Source organism: Hemitrygon akajei, chromosome 9 (assembly GCF_048418815.1).
Source record: "Hemitrygon akajei chromosome 9, sHemAka1.3, whole genome shotgun sequence".
Classification (NCBI taxonomy): domain Eukaryota; kingdom Metazoa; phylum Chordata; class Chondrichthyes; order Myliobatiformes; family Dasyatidae; genus Hemitrygon; species Hemitrygon akajei.
Window position 1 is genome coordinate 159,842,013 of NC_133132.1, and position 17,154 is coordinate 159,859,166.

Sequence of the window (17,154 nt, forward strand, 5' to 3'; positions counted from 1 at the left end):
GATAGGGGAATCAAGGGATATGGGGACAAGGCAGGAACCGGGTATTGATAGGAATTGATCAGCCATGATCTCAAAATGGCGGTGCAGGCTCGAAGGGCCGAATGGTCTACTTCTGCACCTATTGTCTATTGTCTGAAACAAGGCAACTAAAAAGTCACAAAGAGTTAAAAGATGGAATATGAACATAAGCTAGTCAATAACTTTAAAGAGGATACTAAAAGTTTCTTCAGATATATAAAAGAGTAAAAGAGAGGCGAGAGTAGATATCAGACTTCTGGAAAATGATGCTGGGTAAGTAGTAATGGACAAGGAAATAATGGATGACTAGTATTTTGCATCTGTCTTCGTTGTGGATGACACAAGCAGTAATGATGTTGCCATTACTAGGGAGAAGGGGCTTGGGAAACTGAAAGCTCTGAAGGTCGATATATCACCTGAAATAGATGGTCTACACCCCAAGGCTCTAAAATATGTGGCAGAAAGATTGCAGAGGCATTAGTAATGATCTTTCAAGATTCTGTCATTGTTCTAGAGGACTGGAAAATTGCAAATGTCACTCTAGTCTTCAAGAAGCGAGAGAGGCAGATGAAATAACAAGCAGGATAGACAAAGGAGAATTGGTGGATTTTGTGTACTTGGATTTTTAGAAGGCCTTTGTCAAGATGCCACATGTGAGGTTGCTGAACAAGTTAAGAGCCCTTGGTATTACAGGAAAAATAACTAGCAAAGGTAGAGGTTTAGCTGATTGGCTGGAGGTAAAAAAGTGGGAATAATGGGTGCCTTTTCTGGTTGGCTGCTGGCGACTACTGGTGTCCCAAAGGGGTCTGTGTTGGGACTATTTCTTTTTACATTTAATGTCAAGGATTTGGATAATGAAATTGATGGCTTTGTGGACAATATGAAGATAGGTTTAGGGGCATGTAGTGTTGACAATGCAGGGAGGCTAGAGAAAGACTTAGACAGAATTGGAGAATGGACAAAGAAGTGGTGGATGGAATACTGTGCCATGAAGTATATGGTTGTGCCCTTTGGCAGTAGAAATAAAAACATAGACTAATTTCTAAATGGAGAGAAAATTCAAATCTGAGGTGCAAGTAGACTTAGGAGTCCTCATGCAGGGTTCCCTGAAGGTTGATTTGCAGGTTAAGCTGGTGGTGAGGAAGGCAAATGCAATGTTAGCATTAATTTTGAGAGGACTAGAATGTAAAAGCAAGCATGTAATATTGAGGTTTTATAAGCCACTGGTGAGGCCTCACTTGGAGTATTGTAAGCAGTTTTAGGCCCTTTATTTAAGAAAGGATATGCTGACATGGGAGAAGGTTCAAAGGAGATTCACAAAAGTTATTCCAAGTCTTTGGGCCTGTACTTATTGGAATTCAGAAGAATGAGGGGAGATCTCATTGAAACCTATGAAATGTTGACAGACCTCAGTAGAATGGATGTGGAGAGGATGCTTCCTATGGTGGGGTAGTCAAGGACCAGAGGACACAGTCTCAAAACACAGGTGCGTCCATTTAGAATGGAGATGAGGAAGAATTTCTTAAGACGGAGTGTGGTGAATCTGTGGAACTTGTTGCCACTAGATGGCTGTGGAGGCCAAGTTATTGGGTATACTTAAGGCAGAGGCTGACAGATTATTGATCAGTCATGTTTGAGGTGTTGAGTTTGAAGGGTTGAGTCTGAGGTGTGTAATTTGAGGTGAAAATCAAGGTCATCCTCACCAGTAGGCATAATGTTGCTTGATTATCATCCTAGCCATAACCTTACTCACATAATCCTCTCACTGGTATCTGAAAACTCTGGGATTCCTTCCCCCTACCTCTGTATCTTACACCTGTCAATGCCAGCAAATCTTTAGACTTAACACAAAGCTTTCATTGTCTTGGGATCTATTTTTGACTGGAGCGTTCTAGAAAATACTTGATGATAATTTATCACAGTGGTAGAATAATAGTTATTAAAACTGAAGGAAGTTAGTAAAATGTAATCATGGAAAGCATTTTAATTTTTGATATTGAATTTGACAGGATGACAAGAAATTTTACCAACTGGAATTGGTGAACAGAGAAACGAATTTCAACAAGGTTTTTAATGCCAGCCCTACAGTAGGAGTGATCAATCCTTTAGCCAAGGTCTGTTTAATTGGAGTGTGTTTTTAAACTGCTCAATAGTTACTTGTAGTTTGATCTTACTATTTAAGATCATCCTAATTTACAGTATAGATGCATGGACCAATTAGCAAAGAACTTCCTTTAGATGTAAATAGTTTTTTGACTCTTAAGTTATTTTGTTTTCTTTACAGCAGAAAAAGAAGAATGATAAAATTGCCAGTCATTTTGTTAGTGTTCCAAACCTAAGTGCTGTGGAGTCTGGAGGAATGGGAAATGGGCAACATCACCATAATCGTTTGGAGCCAATTCCGAATTCACCTGTTCATGATATTGAGTTCAATAGCAACAAACCTCTACCCCAGCCAGTACCTCCAAAAGAGGTAAAAAGATTTCTGAGGTGAGCACCCACCTCAATACAACCTTTAAGCTGCCCTTAAACCCAAACCATAATTTTGGAAATTGGTTTTAAAATGCATAATATAGGGAATGCATTTAGGTTGATAGGATATTTATTGCAAGCTCACTTTTTTTTCCACAATTAGAGCATCAGTTTCTCTGATCTGTTATAAACACTTCGGTCAGAAATTAACTTAATGACCACCTTCTATTACTTATACAAGCTTCATTGACATCAGTGGCCTCATGATTACCAAATTTAATTTTAAATTAATTTGTAATGAGCAATAATTTCAACGATTCCGATCAGTATCAGTGAAGCTGTTAATACTGGAATTTTTAACTTTATTGTTGAATTTATGTTAGTTATCCCCACTTCATTTTAAAAATACTTAGGATTTCATTCTGAATATATGGATATAATTATATGGATTTGCATCTGATTAAATTGAAGCATTGCTGATGTTTAGTTCATTGATTAGATTTATATAATGAATAACATCATAAAACAGTGGAGTCTTTGTAGCTATAAAATGCACAATATCTGCTGATTGTTTTGGACTTCAAATATTGTTAATATTGGTCATTAAGTGTATTTTATGTGTGGTAAGGTTAATTCACTCTCAAACTGAAAAGTATTTTTGGAGTAAAATATGAAAATGCTTAAAATCTGAAACAAAATCAGAAATAGTTGATCATCTGCTTGAAATATTATCCCTATAAGTCTTTCTCTGAATGCTGCCTAAGCTGAAGAGTATTTCCATCATTCCTTTGAGAAGTCCATTGTTTTTTCCAGCTGAAAAGATGGCTACTCTGATAGAAGGCACATGGTAGATCTGTATCAATGGCTGTTTCCAGTCAGAGAGCAGCTGCACTATGTCACAAGAAGGGAGAAAGGAACTCCAGAAAATATGAACTTTTATACAGAGGTTCCCTAATGACCTAATAAATATTCAAACTGCAGTATTCCTTAATACCTAGTGAATGAGAATCTTAGAGATCTCCTTTTCATGTTAAATGTAAGGTATGGCTATATAAATTGTTAATTTGGGTTAAAACGAAGAAAATGTTGAGAGTATAAAGCATATTGTAAAAGATAAGTAGATGAACATTTCATAATGAATATATTATCTGTAAAGTTTAATTTTTTTAAATAATGTATGATATTTTACATTAGTATGTTTTGCCCATTAACTTATGCTTATAAAGCTGAAGTTTCCATAATTATATTTTGTCACTTCCAGATTAATATAAGAAATTTAAAATTAATTGATTACTTTAAAATCTGGACAAATTTAAAAGGTACATAAGAACTTAGATTGCTGCAGTTTACTGTAAATAGTTTGTAATAGCAAGAATAAACTTGATAAATTATAATTGTACAGAATCTATGAAACCTGTTTTTTAAGATATACATATAATACTGTGTTTACAGGGAACTGTGCCGCTTTAAAGCATGTATACAAGTGCCTTTAACTTTGAATAGTTGCAGTTGTTGAATTATTCTTTATTATCCATTATATTTGTGGAATTGTTCCTGCTTTGTTATTTCTTAATATCTGGGCTTAAGCTTCAGTGGTTTGACCATATTTGTACTTTGCTTTGTTTGGTAGCTTGTACAATGTAAAGCATGCTTTTTTAACTACATATTTTTATTTTAATAAATTAATCTTGCATATGAGCAGTTGTTTTATTTCTATGCAGCATGTTAACCAAATCATTTTGGTGTCAGTCAATTAAATGCTATTTTTACTCTTTTATGTTATAACGCTGTTTAAAGCCAATCTTCGTTTTGTCTCTTATTTGAGATTTTTTTGTGCTTCAATTTATACATTTCCATATCTAAAAATTAATGTTCAATTCAGTTGAACAATTTAAGTTTTGATGTTAATGATTTGTAATATGTAGGGTTTTTTCCCCATATTATCTTCCCGAATAAAGCTATTCTGCCTAGCAAATCTGTTTTGGCTTACTCTTGCATGTCAATAGAAATATTAATCACACAGCCCATTCCATTCTCTTATTCCTTTACCTTCTTTCCTGTTAATTTATACTCATGGAATACACAGCACTGGAAAAGTACCACAATGCATGCCATTCATAACGTGCAATTTGACCAGCATGTACAGGGGATTGAAAGATGCAACATGTGTCATGAATTTTATAATCTGCTGGCTGAACTACACTGCTGTTTGCTTTATTCAAATACCTTCTCACCCATAACTTACTCTTATTTGCCCATTAAGTTCATTGAGGAGTGAAATTTCTTCATTCAAAGGATAGTGGATCATTATCCAAGTGGGCTGTGAGACTGGATCAGTCAGATGTATAGATTTTTGGGTATAATGAAAATCAAGAGGTAAGGAACTGGTGCAGAAAAATGATGCTGAGATGAAAACGGCTATGGCCTTACTGAATTGTGACGAGCTCACAAGGGTCCAAGTGGTCTCCTCCAGCTTCCACTTCTTTTGTCCTTACATAAACTTTGCTCTGCTACATTGGTTTTAAGGATCTCTGATATTTAAAAATGAATGAATAGACCAGTCATATAAAATTGTATGGCACAATTTTCTGACAAGAGCATCTTAATTTATATACTATGCTGTGTCAGTTCTTATTGCTGAGAGATCACTGGGCTGGCATCCATGTTTGGATAAAATTGACTTATCTCTTGGGGCTGGATTCAAACACTAATCCAGCAGCTGAGAAATCTAAATCTAAGATGGTTTGTTCAAGCACAATATATGTTTGGAAGGCTGCAACAGTAACTTGTTTTGTTAATAGTCATTACTTCCCTTATCATCAGCCAACATTCAAGCACACTTTCACAATATTATCATCCACAGCATTCTTTTTTTGTACTAAGAATACTGATACAGCCTCTGCTCAAGAAGTTAGAGCTTCAGATTGAGAGATTTACACAAATTCTTCTATGATCTTCCACAGGTGCAAGTCCTATGAGTCCTGTGTTATCAAAATATTCCCCAGAAAGATTTCTTTGGATGACATGGTAGTCTACTTTTTGCTAGATTTCCATCTGCGGCTTATTTGAGAGTTTACAAAGAACCCCTATTAGTATCATGATATCCTGCTCCATTACATGATTACTTAAAATACATTTCAAACCCCTAGACAGTTATCTCTTCACTTCACCTAAAACAAACATTGGTCTAAGATCTGGTAGAAGGGTGGTTATCAACATCCCTGAACCACTTAAATTTGCAGTATAAGGATAATATTGTGTGGTAAAAATATATTTAATGTTCTATGGCTGTATTTAATGCACTTCTTCACCATGTCCGTGCTGATGTTTTTATCCAACTCCACTAATCCCATTTGCTGCATTAGGTCTGCATCTTTTTACTCTTATCTGTTCAAGTACCTGTCAGAATGGTATAGCACAGTAACAGACCCTTTGGCCCATAATATCTGTGCCAATATTAATGTCAATTTTAACTAACCTCACATGTGGTCAACATGTGCTTCCAATGTCTCCTCTAGCAGTAATACCAAGCGCGCACGTGTTTGTGTGTGTGTGTGTGTGTGTAAGTAAAATGCCTCACAAATCTTTTCCCCTCTAATCTTAAATCTTGGCTCTCTCCCAGTGTAGAGTGCCCCCCACTTCAAGTTATCCATCATTGTCCCTGTATCAGAAAAGACCAAGGTAACATGCCTGAACGACTGGTGTCCTGTCACACTCACCTCAATAATAAGCAAATGCTTTGACAGGCTGATCAAAGATTACATCTGCAGCATGCTACCACTCAAAATGGACCGCCTACAATTTGCCAACTGGTTGACAGATGACGCAATAGCCACTGCTCTACACACCATCCTTATACATCTGGAGAAGGATGCTTATGTGAGAATGCTGTTCTTGGACTACAGTTCAGCATTCAACACCATAATTACATCCAGGCTCGACAGGAAGCTCAGAGACCTCAGCTTCACCCTGCCTTGTGTAGTTGGATCCCGGACTTCCTGTCAGATCGCTGGCAGATGGTTTAAGAGTGGGCTCCCTTACCTCTGCCCCTCTGACCCTCAACAGTTGCCCCTCAGAGCTGTGTACTAAGCCCCTCCTTTACTCTCTGTATACACATGACTGTGTCGCCACCTACAGCTCTAATTTGCTAATTAAATTTGCCGATGATACTGGGCTGATTGGCCTAATATCAAATAATACGTTGGCAAAAGCAGGCTTGAAGAGTGATCTGATTTTCCAAAAGCTGGGCAAAGGAGAGCTTTGTAAGCATTGCGGAAGTGGGTGTAACAGAGGTCAAGTATCTTATCTCCACGAGTTCTCACCTGGATGTGCTGGCAAATGCTGGCGGCTATGCATGAGGAAGGATGTGGTCGCACTGCAGAGAATGCTTCATCAGTGACGCTCGAGTAAAGTCACCGGCAACGATGAAGGCAGCCTCTGGCTGTGCAGTCTCCAGCATGTTGATGGTCTCATACAGTTCCTTGAGAGCCAGGTCAGTATCAGCCTGCAGCTGAATGTACACCGCTGTGATGATAACAGTAATGAACTCCTAGGCAGCCAGTAGGGTCTGCACAGCAGTACCAGTATTCCAGGTCTGGGGAACAAAAGGATTTAAGTGCACAAACACCACCTTTGTTTTTGCGGCATTGAGGTTGTTTTCTTGACACCACTGTGTCAGGGTGATGACCTCTTTGCAGGTTGCCTCATTATTACTTGAGATTAGGCCAATCAGTCCAGTGTAGTCAGCAAATTTTATTATCAGATTGGAGCTGTGGGTGGTGACACAGTCATGGGTATACAGAGAGTAAAGGAGGGGGCTTAGTACACAGCCCTGAGGGGGACCTGTGTTGAGGGTCAGAGGGGCAGAGCTGAGGGAGTCCACTTTTACAACCTGCTAGCGATCTAACAGGAAGTCCAGGATCCAGCTACACAAGGCAGGATGAAAGCCGAGGTCTGTGAGCTTCTCTGCATTCTCTGCAGTGCAACCACATCCTTCCTCTTGCATAACCACCAGCACTGCACACAATAGAGTAAGTGCAGTTTAAAACAGAGTGTTAAGTTACAACGTCCCAACATCCCTATCTAAGAAGTTAAGCAAACCATAAGCCGCCTTCACCATCCTAATTCTGTTTTGCTACTTTCAGGGAACTCAGATCCAGAAATCCTACTATTAGCATCTTATACCATATATATTCTATCCCAATTTGATTTTTAAAAATCCTTAACTTTGTACTTATAATTCAATTCTAATTGGCTAACATGTTTCTTACACTTGTTTGCACCTTGTAGGCTTAATGAATATTCAGTGGTGTGCTTTAGAACTTTTGGGGGTTTTTTTGCAGGATCTACTCTGTATTTTTCATGATCTTTCTACTAATTTTTTCATTTTTTGTGCAATTAATCTCAACGTTACTTTGTTTAGTCTTAGAAGCCCAATTTAGAATCTTGGCTTCCAAACAATCTCTTTCAGAATCCATGAGGAACATTTGATCAAAGAAACAACATAATAACATGAAAGAAAGGACATTGTTCCATTGAGAAATGCTTTCAGGCCCAATTTGTTTGTGGGAACTAAGCTTTTGAAGCACTGCACCAATAAAGATGTCTAATGTGATCATATGTCTTTTGAACTTTTACTGTCTCTGCTCATACTTATGAAACATGGTTTCTCTATCTCTCACTGTAGCCCTTCACACATGGAAACCACAACAGACACAGAGCCTCCATCAGACCCACAGCATGAAGAATGGTTTGCAAGATATTTTACTTTCTAAAAGTAGCCAACCTCCTATGGATCTTAAACATGTTATTCTGCAGTAGGAGCATGATGCTACACAAACCCGTTTGCAACACATTTGAATATAGTTATTGTCATAAAGCATTCTGAAGAAAACAAGCATTTTAAGGAGTAACAACACACACAAAATGCTGGTGGAACACAGCAGGCCAGGCAGCATCTATAGGGAGAAGCGCTGTCGACGTTTCGGGCCGAGACCCTTCGTCAGGTCTAGTCCTAACGAAGGGTCTCAGCCTGAAACGTCAACAGCGCTTCTCCCTATAGATGCTGCCTGACCTGCTGTGTTCCACCAGCATTTTGTGTGTGTTGTTGTTTGAATTTCCAGCATCTGCAGATTTCCTCGTGTTTGCATTTTAAGGAGTAAGGAGTTTTGTTTATTTTCCCAGGCTGTTTGAATTGCCATCCAAGATATTAAAAATATTTAATGTTACCAGCAGCACAAGATTTTTAAAGTATATTTTACCATTTTAATAAGGTGCTCCTAATTCCTTGCAATGCTCCCAAGTTGTAGGGCAGAACAAATGGATGTTCTCCTATGTGTGCCACAAAACTCTGGCTGACGAATTGCCTCATATAACTTTCCTTATAATTATCCCTTACCAACTATGGAAGAGAGAGAGAGAAAGGACTAGGTTCTGCTTGCTATCTCATCAATTTACTTATTTAATTTCATGTACAAATATGCAATATATTGGTATATAATGTAGATGTGAAATTAATTTGTATTTTACCTCAGGATGTCTCACTGTTTGGAAGTTTATATTGATTGCTAAATAAACTTATGTTCCTGTAACATGAGCTTTACTTGTTTTGTTCAGGTCTATGCTTAATTGCAGGATCTGTTCATGAGTCAGCTAACAGCACTGCTTGACATTAGGATTTATGCTTACTCAAATTCTCTAAGGACAAATGTAATGCAGTACTCCATTTCAAAAAGAAATATGTAAATATAGAATTAAAGAAATTTAAATGCTATATTGTCAGAGGTGGGTAAGTGATCATTTGGGATCTGCAGGTTGAATAAAGAACGTAAAAATAAATGCATGTTGTTTCCTTTTCATGTATGTTTAAATACAGCATGTAACTAGTTTGTGATCAATCCTGAAAACTAGTGTATGAAGGAGGTTAAATGCTACCATTTTCTGGTTACCAGTTCAGTAGAAGTACTTTAAATCTGCTGGAAATTGTCGTGCTCTACACAAAGAATATTAAAAGTATATACAACTGCTGAAACCTAAACATAATTTTGAACTCTAATGAGGACATAAAGCAGATGAGCATAATATTGCTAACTCTACAAACATTATGGAAGTAAAATTCTGCCTGGTAGATTATATGCATTGTACAAAAATTATGTACAGAACATAGAAAAAATGGCACCACAGTCTTGCAAGCAGGTAGTCTTCATTAAAAATCTGTGCCAACCTGCAAGTTCATTCTTCATAATTGAAGGTGCTCTGTGCCTATTGTTTGGGAGATAAGTTGACAGTCCTTCATTCGCAGCAGTTTGAAACTATGCAGACATTAATGCCCCAGTCAGTTAATTTATTCTGCATGGTGAATTTTCTCCTCAAATTTCTCAAGTGTCATTTTGGTATTGGCAGTATATCATCATTAACTATCGGATTAAGCTGTCCTTTCCAGAAAAAATGAATCATATGAATGAAAAACGATACCATTTAAGTTTTACTAATGTGTATGTGTCAAAAATAACGGGAGAGAGGCTATTATTTCATTTGTATGATAACAACAGGGAATTAGCAAACCTAGAAGAATAAGCCTAAAGGAGAATTAAATGAAAATCATAATTATAGAACATCAAGCATTATTTCACAGTACAGACCCTCAGCCCATGACGTTGTGTCAACCTTTTAACCTACTCTAAGACCAATCTAACCCTTCCCTCTCACATAGCCATCCATTTTTCTAACATCCATGTGGCTATTTGTGTCTCGTAAATGTCCTTAATATATCTGTCTCTACCACTACCCTTGACAGCACATTGTGTGTACCATCACTCTCTGTGTAAAATACTTACTTCCAATATCCTCCCTAAACTTTCATTGAATCACCTTAAAAACATGCCCCTCTTTTTAGCCATTTCTACACTGGGAATAAGTCTCTGTTTGTCCACTTGATCTGTGTCTCTTACCATCTAGCTCACCTCTATAAAGTCACTTCTCACCCTACTATGCTCCAAAGAGAAAAGCTCTAACTCATTCAACCAATTAAAGTGGATAAACGATGGCGCATTGATTACAGTATAATTTCCAGATGCGATTACAGGTAACATGGTAAATATAGTATTTTAAAAATTGTTGGATTTTGGTCCTGCAAAACTTTGAATATGCCTATGATTCTGTTCTCCATTATGTATATTTTTTATAGGGGTAGGGTAATTATGGAACATAAATGAAAAAGATTTTAAAGTTTCTGGCTTGTTCTTGGATTATTGCTTGCAGAATTGACTATTTACTGTATATAATTCCTCTGTCTCTTATCCCTTATTTTAAGAAAGTCCTACAGTTTCCTTCAGTGTTTTCCCCTATAAACAATAAGAGTAAAGTAACAAAACTCCATAATTTAAAGAAAAAATTGCAATTATTTCAGTAGTTGCAACATACACATTGGATTGTATGTTAATATTAATGTGTACTGGTATGAAAGGCATCCACACTTTTAGGCAAATAAACATGCTGAATGAGATCAATGAGACTCATTGCACTTGTGAAACGGGGACAGCTCTTTTTCCCTTATTAGGGAGAGAGAGCCTGTGGTATGTTGAATATCGGGTGAATGAGTAGTCTTTGGGGTACTGCTAGTCTGTGTCTTTATTGATGCTTTACTGCACGTTCAAGTGCTTGGTGGAGGGCGCAGATGCTGTTTTACTGGTGGGGGGGGTCGCTATTTTGCTGCTGCTTATGCATGAGAGGAGGGAGCTGGGGGGACTTTGGGGTTCTAACATTTAACTGTCATTCATTCTTTGGGACAGTCCTCTGTTTTTGTGGATGTTTGAGAAGAAAAAGAAATTCAGGATATTTTTGTATACATTTCTCTGACATTAAAAGTACCTACTGAAGCTATTATGATTCAATGCTGGAGCAGATTTGATAGGCCAAGTGGCCCAATCCCGCTCCCATATCTTATGGTTTTATGGTCTTACCAGCCAATTTTCTTCATTTGAAACTGAATATTTTCAAGCAAACAGTATGAAAGGGGAGTAGTATAGCATACTATCAATGCAATGTAAGAAACTTTAATGAATCTTCAGACTATCTTCTTAATAAGATAGCCTGGTAAACTTGAACAGCAGGCCAAATTGCTATATGGATTCATTTTCTAATTACTGTAACTGCTAATGTGTTAGTTGCCAGTGGTGCAAAACTTGAACTTAAAAAACAGTATAACCCTAAGTGCTTATTGTCAAAATTAATGACAAAACATAAAATTTGACTGAAGACGAGCTCCCTGATATTACAAATATGATCTATTAATGCAGCAATGAAAAATCCATACTGCTTAAGCCAAGAATCAATCACACAATAGAAATAGCTGTTGGTTTCTCACTTATGACTTCAGCAGTGGGTGCGTCAATGTGCTTTGTAAAGATTGCATTGCAGAAATCAAGAGTACAATTAGGGTAATAGCAACTCTGCCCATTAAATAATCTCTATTCTCAAGAGATCACTGTGCCTTTGTAACATTCACCCATACTGTATTTTTGAATAGAAACAGCAGAAACAGTAAATTGATGTTTTAAATCATAGACTCTCCCACTATTGGAAATATCCTCTCCATGCCCACACTATCTAGGCCTTTCAATATTTAGTAGATTTCAATAAGATCCCCCCTCATTCTTCTAAATTCCAGTGAGTACAAGACCAGAGCCATCAAACACACCTCATAAATTAACCCTTTTGTTCCTGGGATCATTCTTGTAAACTTCCTCCGAACCCTCTCTCATGCCAGCACATCTTTTTTGAAATATGGGGCCCAAAACTGCTTACAATATTTCAAATGTGGTCAGGCCAAAGCCTTATAAAACCAGCAATACATCTTTGCTTTTATATTCTAGTCCTCTTGAAATGAATGCTAACATTGCATTTTCCTTCCTTACCACCAAATCAACCGACAAGTTAACTTTCAGGAAATCATGAACTGGGACTCCGAAGTCACTTTGCATCTCTAATTTCTGAATTCGCTCCTTGTTTAGAAAATAGTCTGGTTTCGTTCCACATATTACGTCATGCATGGTATATTGTTCTCTGCATTCTCTTACTTTCCCAGCTTTGTGATGTGCATTTAATGGATTTATTCTGACACTCTTCTCTTCTTTAAAGGCAGTTCTCACCATTATTTTCAAGCAGCTGTGCCCAGCTGCTGCTGAAATAGTTTGACACTGATCATCATCTTTGTCTTCACAAGATCTGATTTTACCACTTTGCTCTTGCAGAGAGCCAATGCAAATTTCATTAGCAAAGTGGTCTCTTTCCAAGTTTTTTGATGCTATAAAAATCATGTGGATAATGCTAATAAGAATGTTCACTGGTCGGGCATTAATGTGGGGAACAAAGTTTAAAAGATAGAAGTTTATTTAGTGACAAAAATAAATCTACATTGCAAACTGATAATTTTACCTTATGGATAGTTACAGTTGTATAAGACAGTGACAAAAACATATTTAAATAAATTGTATATCAACTTTATTTATACTTTGAAATTTGACGTATATCAGAATCATTCATTTTCTGTCAGTAATGTATACAATAGGCCAGATGTTAAGTGATAGAGACATGCTTGAATATTATAGTTTCTGATCATTTATTTCTCATCTAATTAATTCAAATCATTGCCAATGTCCTTCAAGAGGGCCACAACCTTGTCTTTGGGTTTAAAGGCTTGCATGCCTCAATGACTTCAAGGAGCTATGTTGGCTAAAATCAGGGCTTTATGCTTTGGCTCTTATTAGGGTTACCCATGCCAAAACAGTCAAGGGTAGAGGCCAGACTAAGAATGGTCCACTGATCCTCCAGGTTCACGGGTTCAGCTCAGCTCAGGGTAACGACCCTGACTGGTCAAACAAAACTGTTGCAATAGTATTCCCGAGTCTCCACTCAGGATTTGCATGACTGACAATAGTGAAAACCAAAAGGAAGCTACTGACATGATGAAGGAAGCCGTGAACACCGCCAGAGATGGAGGACCTTCATTGCTGCCCTAAACACCAGTGGTGTAACGGGCAGTAAGTAAATATTGCCAATGTACATAATATTATATATTGATGTAAGTTTTGTCTTACAGCATTATTTTAAGATAATTTTTAACATTTATTTTATGAGAGTGAATCTGAATCATTTTGGAACAGAGAGGAAGAAATCATCAACAAAGCTGCCAAATCAACGAATGGAAAAAATGGGAAAATTGTTAAGCAAAATGGCAGAGAAATTGTAAACTGCAGAAATAAATAGGATGATAATTGGATGATATAGAGTACTATACAGTAAGCTTATTTTTAAACTTCTCTCTTATTTAAACACTCTTAATTATGAGAGATCGATATTACAGTATTTCAAATACAAGTGATAAATATTTATGTAATATAAACATTTAAATTAATATTATTGTGTGTTAATTGAAATAAAGTTATCCAATCCAAGATTACCTAGTATTTATGGCAGTCTAAAGGTTAAAACTGATGAGGTGCCTAATTAGTGCAGATATAAGAAGGTTATTGAACTAAGATAACAATCACAGAACTAGGAACGATACAAAAATTAATAAGCCAGAAGCAAGACTTTAGATTACATGTTCATTTTTTTTCTTATTGAGTAACAGAGTCAATTCCCAGAAAATGCAATTAATGGCTTAATTGTTCACTCTTTAAAAAGGTCTGGGTGCACAGAAAATTCAATACCTTAATGAAAAATGATGGTGCCTGGATGCAATGACAATAGGACAATTTGTAAAGACAATGGCCTTGTTTGCCTAATGGACCAGTTATTCTAAATATTCTCAGTTTCTTATGCTATTGCCAGTGTGGTAGAATCAGGGAATTCAAGAAAACTGGTTACCCATGAAAGTTAATGCAAGGGAAATACACTTAGTGGCCACTTTATTAAGTATAATTGTGGACCTATAGTGGTCTTCTGTTGTAACCCATCCACTTCAAGGTTCAATGTATTGTATGTTCAGAGATGCTCTTCTGGACGTCACTGTTGTAATGCGTGTGTGCTTGAGTTACTGTTGCCTTCCCATAAGCTTGTAAGATGGCCGTTCTCCTCTGACCTCTCCCAATTGGCGGCGGTTATTTGAAAAGGGAGCTTCGAGAGCGTTTGTCCATTGTACGTGGCCTATCGGCGGCATCAACAGAGCTCTAGGAACTAAATAAAGGTACAGAAGGGACAAGCGGAGCAGCCATTGTCGGGGTGGCCATGGCGAGAGTTGAAGCGACAGGCTTTAGCTCAAAGGAGGTGTCAGCTTGGAAGAGGCGTCGGCTCTGTGTAAAGTGTCTGTTAAGGTTTACTTTTTGGTTTATTTCCCCCTCTCTAACTGTGCATTTAAATGGCTGTGGTGTGCTCTTCGTGCCAGATGTTGGAGACCTGGGAGACCCAGAGTCTCCCGGGAACTACATCTGTGTGAAGTGCATCCGGATGCAACTCCTTGAAGACCGTGTTAGGGATCTGGAGCAGCAACTGGATGACCTTCAGCTTGTACAGGAGAGCGAGGATTGTTAGGAAGGGCAGGCAGGTGATGGAACTTAGTTGCAGCCAACAGGCTGAGTATCAAAACATTACGGATGCAGAAACAGAAAGGATAGCAAATATAGTACTCAAGGTGTTGCATCTAAATGCACATAGTATAAGAAATAAGGTGGATGATCTTGTTGCAATATTACAGATTGGCAGGTATGATGTTGTGGTCATCACTAAACTGTGGCTGAAGGATGGTTGTAGTTGGGAGTGGAATGTCCAAGGCTACATGTTGTATCAGAGGGATAGGAAGGTAGGCAGAGGGGGTGGTGTGGCTCTACTGGTAAAGAATGGCATCATATCAGTAGAAAGATGTGACATAGGATCGGAAGATGTTGAAACCTTGTGGGTTGAATTAAGAAACTGCAAAGGTAAAAGGATGTTAATGGCAGTTATATACAGGCCTCCCAACAGTGGCTGGGAGGTGGACCACAGGTTACAACAGGAAATTGAAAAGGCGAGTCAAATGGGCAATATTATGGTAGTCATGGGAAATTTTAACATGCAGGTCAGTTGGGAAAATCAGGTTGGTAATGGATCTCAAGAGAGTGAGTTTGCTCAATGCCTTTTTAGAGTAGTTTGCCATTGAGCCTACTAGGGGATCACCTATACTGGATTGGGTGTTATGTAATGAACCTGAGGTGATTAGGGAGCTTAAGGTAAAAGAACATTTCGGAACCAGTGATCCCATTATGATTGTGTTCAACTTGAAATCTGATAGGGAGAAAGTCTGATGTAGCAGTATATCAGTGGAGTGAGGGAAATTACAGTGGCATGAGAGAGGAGTTGGCCAAAGTAAATTGGAAGGAGCTGCTGGCAGGGATATTAGCAGAGCAGCAATAATGTGCGTTTCTGGGAAAAATGAGGAAGGAGCGGGATATACGTATTCCAAAAATGGAAAAATACTCAAATGGTGATATAGTGCTACTGTGGCTGACAAGGAAAGTCAAAGCTATTGTAAAAGCAAAAGAAAGGGCATACAACAAAGCAAAAGTTAGCGGGAAGACAGAGGATTGGGAAGTTTTTTTAAAAAACTACAGAGAGCAACTAAAAAAATCATTAGAAGGGAAAAGATGAAATATGAAAGTAAGCTAGCAAATAATATCAAACTGAATAGTAAAAGTTTTTTCAACCATGTTAAAAATAAAAAAGAAATAAGGACCTCTGGAAAATAAGACAGGAGAAATATTAACAGAGGCAAGGAGATGGGTGCTGAACTCTGTGGAAGACACTAGCAGTATGCCTGATGTTGTAATGTGTGAAGGAAGACAAGTGGGTGTAGTTACTGTTAAAAGAGAAAAGGAGATCAAAAAGTCGAAAGTCACCCGGACCAGATGAACTTCACCCTGGGGTTCTGAAAGAGGTATCATTAGAGATTGTGGAGGCATTAAAATGATCTTTCAAAGATCATTGGACTCTGGCATAGTGCCAGAGCACTGGAAAATTCCAGATGTTACTCCACTCTTTAAGAAAGGAGAAAGACAGCAGAAAGGAGATTATAGACCAGTTAGCCTGACCTCAGTGGTTGGGAAGATGTTGGAGTCAATTGTTCAGGATGAGGTGATGGAGTACTTGGTAACACAGGACAAGATAGTACAAACTCAGCATGGTCTCCTAAAGGGAAACTCCTGCCTGACAACCCTGTTGGAATTCTTTGAAGAGATTACAAGTAGTATAGATAAAGGGATAAAATGGATGTTGTATATTTGGACTTCAGAAGGCCTTTGACAAGGTGCCACACATGAGGCTGCTTACCAAGTTAAGAGCCCATTGTATTACAGGAAAGTTAGAGCATTGGCTGATTGGTAGGAGGCAGCAAGTGGAAATAAAAGGATCCTTTTCCAGATAGCTGCCAGTGACTAATGGTGTTCCACAATGGTCAGTGTTGGGACCACTTATTTTTATGCTGTATATGAATGATTTAGATGATGGAATAGGTGGCTTTGTTGCCAAGTTTACAGATAATACGAAGGTTGGTGGAGGGACAGGTAGTGTTGATGAAACACGTAGGATTGCGAAGGAGTTAGACAGATTAGGAGAATAGGCAAGAAAGTGGCAAATGAAATACAATCTTGGAAAAAGCATGATCACACACTTTGGTAGTAGAAATAAATGTGT

The 17,154-nt window shown here is 37.9% G+C and overlaps 1 protein-coding gene across 8 annotated transcripts in view; it reads left to right on the forward strand.

Annotated features, from left to right (window-relative positions):
* fam184ab (family with sequence similarity 184 member Ab) overlaps window positions 1-8,436 on the forward strand; it is a 187,527-nt gene extending 179,091 nt beyond the window's left edge. For 6 of the 8 annotated variants that reach the window (XM_073057386.1, XM_073057388.1, XM_073057390.1 and 3 more), the window contains 3 exons: window positions 2,028-2,132; window positions 2,303-2,508; window positions 8,177-8,436. In XM_073057386.1, coding sequence (XP_072913487.1) covers window positions 2,028-2,132; window positions 2,303-2,508; window positions 8,177-8,264 — 399 coding nt within the window. In that variant the 3' untranslated portion in view covers window positions 8,265-8,436. The remainder of the gene's footprint in view (window positions 1-2,027; window positions 2,133-2,302; window positions 2,509-8,176) is intronic. The other 2 variants (XM_073057391.1, XM_073057387.1) reach the window with 2 other exon arrangements.
* The last annotated feature ends 8,718 nt before the right edge of the window (window positions 8,437-17,154 follow it).